Genomic DNA, 11,937 nt, shown 5'->3' on the forward strand with positions numbered 1-11,937 from the left:
TTATTTAATGCTTATTTAATTACTAACATACATTGGTTTATACAATATATTCATGTAATAAAATTCATTTAGCAATTTCCCCTTTTTAATAAAACATTTTCTGGATTTGATAATTAATTTGTTGTACAATAAAGTGATATTAGAGCAACAGTTGTATAAAACAACAGCAGCATTCATTTCACAACGCAAATACACAAAATATAGTATCTCATAAACGATGAAACAATTAATCCTGAATTTACCTCCTGAGTCTTTTATCAGCCTCTTAATACAATTCGTTTTTTTTCAGCATTTGGAATTTTCTTTGCTGATTTAGAGTGATATGTCTTCTTAAATAATGAATAAAGTCAAGGATTAGGTATATTGACTTACCAAAAAAAACTGCCAGAGGAAACAGTGACATACCAAGCAAAAAAATCTTGGAATATTCTGTTTAAATGTAATTATGCCTTTTATGTTAAATGATGTTGCAGTCCATTCAATTGCATTCTGCCGTTTGCAAACATAAATTCATTGTGTTTAACTTCTTGAAAACAACCTATGAGTTAAGTACTGAGAATACGTTCCTCTTTGAGTAATTAGTAAAGTACTTTTAATACAGGAGACGTAATGAATAATGGATTACATTTTCCCATCGCAGCATTTCAGTGTTGACTGTCCGCCTGTAGAGCGTTGAGTTCAGCCACTCTCCTGCTCCACTCCTCTTCTGTCATTTCTTCTTCTTCTGCTCCTTCCTTAACATCCTGCTCTACCAGGTGCTCTCCTGGAAAACAGATGATTATGTTACAAAGATAAAAAAAGATGGGAAAAGAAAAGCCCTAACAGAGGGAAAACCTACACCTAAACCTACAGCCACATATATGTGACTTTGGTTTACTGTGAAATCAGCTGTGTGTGTGTGTGTGTGTGTGTGTGTGTGTGTGTGTGTGTGTGTGTGTGTGTGTGTGTGTGTGTGTGTGTGTGGGAGGTGTGTCCTCACCACTGCAGGTCAGAGCGGTGCAGACCCAGTTTCCACAAGCACACACACACTTGTTGCACTCCATCCGAGTTTCAGCTCCGTCCTCGAACACTTCATCCTCCAGAGCACACTCTTCATGCACACACATTAGAAAACACGTGGGTAAGAAAAACAACAATTAAACTGCAAATCTGATCTGGTTGTGTTTTGCTATTTGTTTTTACATTATGTGAACAAAGTGCATCTATTAAAACACTGTTTGTCAGATTCAGACTGTCGGCAATATCTTGTTCTGGAAACAAGAAATAAATAATACTGTTCATACATACATTCTTCAGGGACGCTGATCATACACTTGCTAGACTGTGTGTGTGTGTGTGTGTGTGTGTGTGTGTGTGTGTGTGTGTGTGTGTGTGTGTGTGTGTGTGTGTGTGTGTGTGTCCTCGTTTAACTACATTTGTGGGGTCCAAAAAACTTGTGGGGTCCGAACAGCTTTGTGGGGCCAAAATGCTGGACCCCACAACATTAAATGGCAGTTTCACGGTTTAGACTTGGTTTTAGGATTAGGGTTAGAATTAGGTTACGGCCATAGATATAAAATAAGAATAAGATTGTTCTATATCTATGGTTATAGCTATGTGAGGGTAAGGGTTAAGGTTAGGCATTTCATTGTGATGGTTAAGGTTAGGGTAAGGGGCTAGGGAATGCATAATGTCAATGACGGGTCCCCACAAAGATAGTGAGACGCACTATGTGTGTGTGTGTGTGTGTGTGTGTGTGTGTGTGTGTGTGTGTGTGTGTGTGTGTGTGTGTGTATGTGTGTGTGTGTGTCATTACTTCTCTCATACGGATGGTAGGTGGGTGTCAGACAGTTGATGAACTCCGTTAAGCTCAGCTTCCAGTCTGCGTTTTCATCCGACAGCTCAATCAAGGCATCAACACACAGAGACCTGAGAGACAGACTATTGATTACAAGGATATATTTATTTATAGAAAATCATATTTGAAACAAATCAAATTTGCTGATAAATGACAAAATTTTATGTTTTTGAAGCTGAACCAAAATGAGCCATAGTTTCACCAGTGTAATTTATTTTTGGACATAGTACCCGAAGAAGTATATAAGAAGGGAAAATATATTTTGACACAATTCTAAGAGTGAAGCCAATGGTGTGAACATGAAGCTGAAAGAGTTAAGAAAAGGATTACCTGTGTTGGTGACATGAAAACTTGCATTATGTATAAAAAGGAAATTATGCTTCATATATAAGGTCTAAACTACCACACAGAGTTTAGAGAGTCCTAACCACTGTCAGATTATCTTCTGTGTTTGTGTGTGTGCGTTAGCGCTGCAAAGATTAGTTGATTAATTGATTAGTTGTCAACCATTAACCCTCCTGTTTTCCTTGGGTCAAATATGACCCATTGTCAAAAAGTTTCCATATCAGAAATTTGGGTTTCTTTCAACCAAATTGTCAAGAAAAATAACATGGATGGTTCCATACAACAATCTTCACGAGTATAATAAATGATCAGTTTACTACTTTCATTGAATTTGGGTGTTTTATTCAATTTTATAGCATTTGAATTTTTTTTATAAAAGAACGCTGAAAACAGTGGCAAAAATGTAAAAAAAAAAAATGCTTAAAAAACTACAAAAAAAGCCAACAAAACCGTAAAAAAAAGTGACACAAACGTCGGCAAAAGCTTCAAAAATGTCGGGAAAAGTAACAAAAAGTTCGCAAAAAGTGACAATAACATCTAGAAAAGCGACAAAAGTGTCGCAAAAACACCAAACATTGAAAAAAGAGGTTTCAATTTAAAATTTTGACCCAGAAAAAGCAAGAGTTGCATGGTCGGCAGGAAGACAACACAAGGGTTAAATTAATAACCAACTATTTTGATAATCGATTAGTCAGTTTAAGTCATTCTTAATAAAAAAGTACAAATTCTCTCATTGCAGCTCCTTAAATGTGAATATAGTTTCTTCTCTCCTCTGTGACAGTCATCTGAATATCTTTTGAGTTGTGGATAAAACAAGACATTTGAGGACGTCATCTTGGGCTTTGGGAAACACCGATCCACATTTTTCACCATTTTCTGACATTTTATTGACCAAACCACTAATTGATTAATTGAGAAAATAATCCACAAATTAATCGTCTATGAAAATAATTATTTGCAGCCCTAGCGTTTGTGCGTGTGCATGCTTGTGCGTACCTCAGTAGCATGTTAGCCTCCAGAGTATTAGAGTACGTGAGGTTGAGGGCCGTCTCATTATGTTTCAGGAAGCTCAGGAACTCCTTAGAATCGAGCTCTGAATCCCCGTTATCGTACGTCTGAAACACACAAACAGAGTTGGATTTGAAATATCTTTTCCAGTTATTCTAACTGGAATCACCTTTAAAAACAGCAATAATTATTGGTACTTCTGTGAAAAGTTGTTACCTTGAAGTACGTTTGCAGGAGGTGATTGGCTGAGTCATTTGAGGTCATGTTGTCAGATTCTACCTCCTCCTGAATCCACTGGATCACTCTCTCTCTCAGCCAATCACGATCGGACAGGAAACAGACGACTACGCGTATAAACGCAGGAATAAAATGGTTAACGTAAATGGTTAATGGAGAAGTAATGTAAGTAAGTAAGTAAAGAGCACATTCAAACACAGCTTAAGGTGATAAAAGTGCTGTACAAGAAGCACTAAGGTGCTGTATAAAATAAAATTTACAAAAAATTAGAAAGAAAACACAAAACGAACATCCCAACGACAACAACAACAGCAACTCACAAATACAGAATTATAGACATGATAACAGATTGAGAGATTAGAGTGTTACAGTTTTTTCCGATTGCTAAACGACAGTGGGCACAACTGGAGTCACATGTGCAAAACGCTAACTCCAGTCTGCACTACCAACAGTCACCTGAGCTAAACAGTTCACATCACCTGCAAAACAGGCTCAGTGCAGCCAAACACTATGCACAATCCTCACTGGGATAACACACACACACACACACACACACACACACACACACACACACACACACACACACTGTCACTCAGAACACACTGAGGGTAAAAACACTAGCGTCAAACACCAATACAGAAATTACAAACTTTCTCATCTTTACAGTTTGAACAATTTGAGTGACTTGACACTACTCAATAGTTTAAAAAATATAGATTGTATAGCGTACCAATTTTTACATAAGGTAAAAAAGAAGGAATGAAAATCAGCAGTTTTCTTCAATAAAGTATTTTGTCTCTAGTAATTTATGGAATTACTGGGGGAAAAAAACTAAAAGGTACATACGTAACAGTACCGAAGACTAGTGTGACTAATCCTGCCTCGCTCCAGCATCATGTGGCAAGTTTTCTTCATCACATTGGGTGTCTGCATCATCTCTAAATACTAATGAATGTGGTGTTTCTATTGCTTTCAACGCCATTACTTTCTGAAAAACAGTAAGAACACAGTTTTACTATTGTAAAGATATAGTGTTTTTCACTTTTTTTTTTATAGCTGTGTACATAACCTCAGACATCTCTGGACATGTTGGTATCTTTGCTCTTTTACCTGTTTCTCTCAAACGGTACAGTGTAGAATTGTTTCATTCTTATTTGGTGTTTGTATACAAAAAAGGCTTTCTGAGCTTTCTCTGTATAAATACCGTATATGTTCACTAACTAGTCTAAAACAGGACACCTGCTTAGGCTTTCAGCTAAAATTGCAATCAGCAGTGTTTGATAGGCACCAGACTGAAATCTATTCTGTTTTGAATGTGTGGTTAACAGTTGTGACAGCAGTGTGTTAGCATTTGAACAAAGTGCTGTAAATCTACAGTGTTGTGCACGTTGTGGTTAAAGTCATGGGATAAGTGTGTAGAGTTTTGAAAACTGTGTTCAAGCAATGAAAAACGAACTAGAGTTTGGTCCACATGACCTTCTGCTGTGCAGACTGTGGTTAGAGTTTTGCACATGTGACTCCTGTTGTGCCCACTGTCGTTTATCAATCGAAAAAAACTGTAAAAGGGCTGTGAGTAAAAATGTGTCTTGCGCCTAGATTTAAAAACCAAAATGTAGGGAACACATGTGATGTAGTATATATGTATATATAAATATATATATATATATATATATATATATATATATATATAGTACAAAGGTAATTCTGTAAGAACTAAGCTGTAGACTTACTGGGGCTCACATCCATGTCTGCTGGTTTCTCTGCAAATAGACACACACAGAAAACACTGTCACGTGTCACATGTGTGTGTGTGTGCCTGTGTTTGTGTGTGTGTGTGTGTGTGTGTGTGTGTGTGTGTGTGTGTGTGTGTGTGTGTGTGTGTGTGTGTGTGTGTGTTTGTGTGCTGACCCAGACAGTGTCCTCTGTTCTCCAGATGTATCTTGGTCTGGGTAATGTACACACACGTGTGTGTCTGTGTGTGTGTGTGTGTGTGTGTGTGTGTGTGTGTGTGTGTGTGTGTGTGTGTGTGTGTGTGTGTGTGTGTGTGTGTCTGTCTGTGTGTGTGTGTGTGTGTGTGTGTGTGTGTGTGTGTGTGTGTGTGTGTGTGTGTGCGTGCGTGTGAAAGAGTTACTCCAGTTTGGAGTAAAATATGGAAATTAAAAAGAAAAAATTCATCTGGAAACTTTGTGTAGAACTATTTTAGTTTTGATGCATTTGTTGTATTTGTTTCTTTGATTAATGTCTCACATTTTTATCATGTTGACCCACTACTACTTTGTGGAATATTAATAGTGCAACTTATAAATAATATATATAAATAACGTCTATCATCACCTTAAAAACATCCGTGACGTGATTAACGAGCAGAGGAAAGCTGTGTGTGCGTGTGTGTGTGTGTGTGTGTGTGTGTGTGTGTGTGTGCTGACCCAGACAGTGTCCTCTGTGCTCCAGATGTATCTTGGTCTGGGTGATGCAGGCGTCTCTGTGCAGCTCACAGTGATTCCTGTAGGATCTGCCGTTACTGCCGCACACCCAGTGCTCCGTCACGTCACACTGCTGCAGAGAGAGCAGGTGGTCAACAGAAGTTTCATGCAAAAAAACGATCTGCAGAAGATAACTATGGACACAGTGATCCAGGCTTATACATTTATAAAATGTTTAACACAGAATGAGCCACAAAAGTCAATCTGTGGCATCAGTTTTAAGATAAATGAGATCAAAACAAACAATGATTAATGTGTTGCCAGATACTGAATAAATATAAACCATAATTCTGAATTCATCACTGACATTGATCAGTTTAAACAGCTGACCCCTATAAATCTAGAGCAAATCTAGAAATTATATCCAGTATATACTGTATTTCAGATTTTATTGAAGTTAATCAACGTTTGCTATGTTGTGTTAGATTGTTTTTATGTTGTGCCATACAGATAGTATACTTGCCTTTACAACATAAACATGAAGCCAATTTCATTTGAATTTCATACAGAGAGAGACAGATGGTGAAAAATCAGAGTGTGTTTCTATAATCTAAGAAGTAATCAGGGAATTTTTTTATTCAGTTATGAAAGTAATTTCAAAAGCAGTAAGGAATGATAATTCACCTACAGAACAAACAGGAAAAAAGTCTTAATTGACAAGACGAGTTCACGAGGTATTCAATGCCTTTTACCTGTAAACAGCGACAGACTGGTTCTCCTCTGTCGGTCGATACACACTCTCGTCCTGCGCCGCAGAAAGTTCTGGCACACACTGACTGATCCTGACACACACATACAGACAAAGAGAGAGAGCGCTATATCATGTTTTCATATTATTTTTGGGATTCGGTTTTATAGTAAATAATGAAAAGAAGTGAGACGTGTGTGTTTCACACTCCAGATGGTGACCTTTGACACCCACTGAGTGACCCACGCCGTTTTGAATGACAATGACTCTCTCTCTCGCACACACACACACACACACACACACACACACACACACACACACACGCACACACACACACACACACACAAACAGACGTTTGTACTTGTGTGCCTAACCCTCCTTACCCTAACTTTAATCATCTACATTCCTGACCCTGAACCCTACATTAACCTAAAACTAATTCTAACCTGAATCCTGCAACTAAATCAAAAATATTCTCTCTCTTGTTTTTGAAATGTCTTCACTCCCACGGTCTAAAACTCAAAGATGTTCAAGGGCACACACACACACGCACACACACACACACACACACACACAAACACACACACACACACACACACACACACAATGGATACATCTGCCACCTCCAGCTGACATCTGCTACACAGCAAACCTGCTGTTAGCAAACAGCTGACTGGGGCCAAACACAACACACACACACACACACACACACACACACACACACACAGCAGTGATGTTGTAATCACAAGTTCATGTCTGACCCTGTAAAAATATTTTTCCTCCTTGTTTTGAATCTTTTGTCCTCTCAGTCTTTCTCTTTGCTCTCCTCTTGCCCTCCTCCACGCTCACTTTTCATTCATCTTTTCCTCCCCCATTCATATTTGTTCCGGCTTCAATGCTAAATCACAAGCACCTTTTGCACTTTAATTCTTACAGGTTCCTTTTTCAAGCTGCTGTGTTTTTAATGTCTAATATCTCTTATGTTTTCATGTTGTTTTTCATCCATCCATCTTCATCCGCTTACCCGGTGTCGGGTCGCGGGGGGAGCAGCTCCAGCAGGGGACCCCAAACTTCCCTTTCCATGTTGTTTTTGTAATGTTTTTTTTATGGGAAGCAACAGACACTGCCTACTTACATTAGCTCTAAGTCCTTTTTATTTTTTGCAGAACATTTTAATTCATATTCAGATGTAGTTTTATTATTGTTAATAGAAAGGTGGGTTTTTTAGGTGCAAAATAGAAAGTAAAATCAGTAATTGTGCACTACAAACAGTAAAATGCCAATAAGGCTGAACAATATTATTCACATGAATATTTCCACTGACACAGTTTAGTCTATAGCAGCTCTGTGAGGCTGGAAAAGTCAGGGGATTACTAAAGTTGAGAGGACAAATCATTTGGGAACCATGAATGTCTGTACCAAATGTTCTGCCAATCCATCCAATAGTTGTTCAGATATTTGACGTTGTTTTTATTTTTTACAAGATAGTTTTAGCTCAGTTAATGTTATTTTTACCGCAACTGGTTTTCTGGTTTTTCTCTTGTACTGAATCAACAGTAAAGTTTTTCTGTCGAGTTTACATTTTTGTTTCAAAGGTGAGAAAACAGCTGCAGAGGGAACAAACACACAGCCGAGTGTTTTAACTGGAATTACCGCTGCAGGGGCTGAGATTAGAGATGAGCTGCTGACAGCCCTAATCACGCACATACCTCAGGACCTGCTCACCTGTGTGTGTGCGTGTGTGTGCGTGTGTGTGTGCGTGTGTGCGTACATGCGTGCGTACGTGTGTAGCTTCTATGTTTCTTCAAAATCAGTTTTCTGAACAAAACACATTTTAAATTTCACCTCTACATGCCGACACCTTCTTATAGTAAATCATGTACCTCCTTGACCTAGAGACACATACACACACACACACACACACACACACACACACACACACACACACACACACACACACACACTTCTTTTTCCTGCAGTCAGAGGTCAACATCAGTCTTCTCTGAAGTGACAACTTGTGATAGATTTACACCGGTTTTGGGATAAGTGGGAAATGAAAAGAAAATTGGAAATGTCATCACTGGAAACATGTTTTCACCCTGACCCTGGAGGCTTCAGTGTACCTGCCAGCATTCTGACCTTTCAGCCATTCTCGTTCCCATTTTCCTACATCTTTATTTAATCTTTGTTTCAATTTAACAGTGTCCTGTTTTCATGAGTTTCAAGTGAAGCCGCTCAGAAAAAAATAGGAACATGCATAGCAACTATTTAATGCTTATTTTGTAATGGTCATGATTACTTGAAATAAACAGCAGACATATATTTGGTTAAACAGTGTTGTTCAGTACAAAAATATCTCATTGATACTTTGAGTTTACCTTGGCCAGAGGAGAGGAGGAGACGGGAGGAGAGGAGAGGAACAACATCAGCAGGAACACAAAGATCGTCAACATCTGGAGAGGAGAGGAGAGGAGAAGAGAGGAGAGGAGAGAAGAGGAGAGGAGAGGAGAGGAGAGGAGAGGAGAGGAGAGGAGAGGAGAGGAGAAGAGAGGAGAGGAGAGAAGAGGAGAGGAGAGGAGAGGAGAGGAGAGGAGAGGAGAGGAGAGGAGAGGAGAGGAAAAAGAAGAGGTTAGGAGAGGAAAGGAGGAAAATGGAGAAAAAAAGAGAGGAGAGAAAGGAAATATTACATAGTTAAACCATAATTAAATCATCTCAATACAAATGCAAATGTTTACATTTTACAGTAGAAATATTAATTTTACTCATGCTACCACTACTACTACAAATTATTATATTAAAGCAGCCGTACCGTGCCGGTCTAACACAGTTTGTCCAGTCAGGATTCAGCCACTCCACAGTATTTGATCAGCACTGAAAAAAGTAATCAATAAACCATTCAGTCAATCAATCAAGTTGGTAAATGCATATCCAAATATCCAAATTGTCAGCATGGATCCATTTGAATGAAGAGTTTATATCCAGTCAACCATCAGTGACGCCAATTGCTTCGCTCTGCGGTGAAACAACATCTGAGGTACAAAAAGAAAGAAGAGGAGGAGGAAGAGGAGGAAGAGGAGGAGGAGGAGGAGGAGGAGGGATGCCGGGGGAGAAAGGGCACCAGCTGTCCAGAGTCATACAAGAAGCCCCCCCCCCCCCCCCCCCATCCCTAAAAGCACACACAAAACCCACACATGAGCTGTCCTCTTTAAGAATGATAAGTTGAAGGCACGCGGCCATGGCGACATGTTCAGACAATGTTAGCCGCAGGGAGAGAGGAGGTGAAGTTATCAGTCTGACTGACACAACTGAAAGGAAATAATTTCACATACAGTACAAAACCTCAAGACATTTTTCCATGATTAAAACGGTTTGAGGCTGAATTCATCGTACACAAAACTACTGCCAAAGTGGAGTTTTAATGATTTAACCCTCCTGTTAAACGTTTCTATATCAGAAATCTAGGTTTCTTTCCACCGCTTTTAGTTATAATATAAGTATAATAAATGATCGGTTGACTACTTTCATTGAATTCCGGTGTTTTAAAAAAGTGATAAAAATGTCGGAAAAAAATTCTAAAACGTGGGTGGAAAGAAACACAAAAACCTCAAAAAGGCGCAAAAAAAATCGACAAAGACATCGGAAAAAAGTGACAAAAACGCTGAAAAAAGTGACAAAAACATCACGGGGGTGGGGGGAGAGCGACAAAAGTGTCGAAAAAGACGACCAAAACATTGAAAAAAAAGTTTTCAACAAAAAATGGCAAGGACAACACAAGGGTGGAACAAAAAGAAAAAAAAAATTATAGAAGTATAGAAGTATAAAAAAAGCTAATTTTATTTCTATAAGTATTAAGATTCTTGTGTGGCCCACATGCGTCCAGGTGAAGATAATAAAGGCTGAATTCCATTTAGCTGGTGCAGTACATGGTTAGTTTAGGTTCCTTTATTAGTCCCCAAGGGTACATTTGTTGTGCAGACAGGGTACAGCAACCAAACGACAATACACTGTTAGTTAAGAGTACATCACAACCTGATGAATTCATAAAACATCACAACAAACACAGTCAAACAGACCTCAATACAATGCAGCAGACAGCGGAACGCATGTTCCATATGTTGGCTCATTACTGGAGTACTGGGATGTTGACTGTAAACTGTAAAAGAGACTATTTAATTGTTAATAAATCAGATTTTAATCATCTAACACAGGTGTCCATCCATCTTCGTCCGCTTATCCGGTGTCGGGTCGCGGGGGGAGCAGCTCCAGCAGGGGACCCCAAACTTCCCTTTCCCGAGCAACATTAACCAGCTCCGACTGGGGGATCCCGAGGCGTTCCCAGGCCAGGTTGGAGATATAATCCCTCCACCTAGTCCTGGGTCTTCCCCCTTGGCCTCCTCCCAGCTGGACGTGCCTGGAACACCTCCCTAGGGAGGCGCCCAGGGGGTATCCTTACCAGATGCCCGAACCACCTCAACTGGCTCCTTTCGACGCAAAGGAGCAGCGGCTCTACTCCGAGCTCCTCACGGATGACTGAGCTTCTCACCCTATCTCTAAGGGAGACGCCAGCCACCCTCCTGAGGAAACCCATTTCGGCTGCTTGTACCCTGGATCTCGTTCTTTCGGTCATGACCCAGCCTTCATGACCATAGGTGAGGGTAGGAACGAAAACTGACCGGTAGATCGAGAGCTTTGCCTTCTGGCTAAGCTCTCTTTTCGTCACAGCGGTGCGATAGATTGAATGCAATACCGCACCCGCTGCGCCGATTCTCCGACCAATCTCCCGCTCCATTGTCCCCTCACTCGCGAACACAACCCCAAGGTACTTAAACTCCTTCACTTGGGGTAAGGACTCATTCCCTACCTGGAGAAGGCATTCCATCGGTTTCCTGCTGAGAACCATGGCCTCAGATTTAGAGGTGCTGATCCTCATCCCAACCGCTTCACACTCGGTTGCGAACCGATCCAGTGAGTGCTGAAGGTCGCAGGCCGATGATGCCATCAGGACCACATCATCTGCAAAGAGCAGCGATGAGATCCCCAGCCCACCAAACTGCAACCCCTCCCCACCCCGACTACGCCTCGATATCCTGTCCATAAATACTACAAACAGGATTGGTGACAAAGCGCAGCCCTGGCGGAGGCCAACCCTCACCTGAAACGAGTCCGACTTACTACCGAGAACCGGACACAGCTCTCGCTTTGGTTGTACAGAGATTGGATGGCCCTGAGAAGAGACCCCCTCACCCCATACTCCCGCAGCACCTCCCACAGTATCTCCCGGGGACCCGGTCATACGCCTTCTCCAAATCCACAAAACACATCTAGACCGGTTGGGCATA

General features: G+C 40.4%; 1 protein-coding gene across 1 annotated transcript; it reads right to left on the reverse strand.

Annotated features, from left to right (window-relative positions):
- Positions 1 to 113: 113 nt before the first annotated feature.
- LOC114571883 (follistatin-related protein 1) lies at positions 114 to 9,626 on the reverse strand. Its single transcript, XM_028603143.1, has 10 exons — positions 9,408 to 9,626; positions 8,977 to 9,051; positions 6,603 to 6,692; positions 5,854 to 5,983; positions 5,158 to 5,187; positions 3,407 to 3,534; positions 3,179 to 3,297; positions 1,796 to 1,908; positions 980 to 1,090; positions 114 to 763 (listed from the first exon to the last, which is right to left on the reverse strand). The coding sequence occupies exons 2-10, from the start codon at positions 9,049 to 9,051 to the stop codon at positions 645 to 647; spliced, it is 915 nt and encodes a 304-aa protein (XP_028458944.1). The 5' UTR covers positions 9,408 to 9,626; the 3' UTR covers positions 114 to 644.
- Between the last annotated feature and the right edge of the window lie 2,311 nt (positions 9,627 to 11,937).

This window comes from Perca flavescens, chromosome 17 (genome assembly GCF_004354835.1).
Source record: "Perca flavescens isolate YP-PL-M2 chromosome 17, PFLA_1.0, whole genome shotgun sequence".
NCBI classification, from domain to species: Eukaryota; Metazoa; Chordata; class Actinopteri; order Perciformes; family Percidae; genus Perca; species Perca flavescens.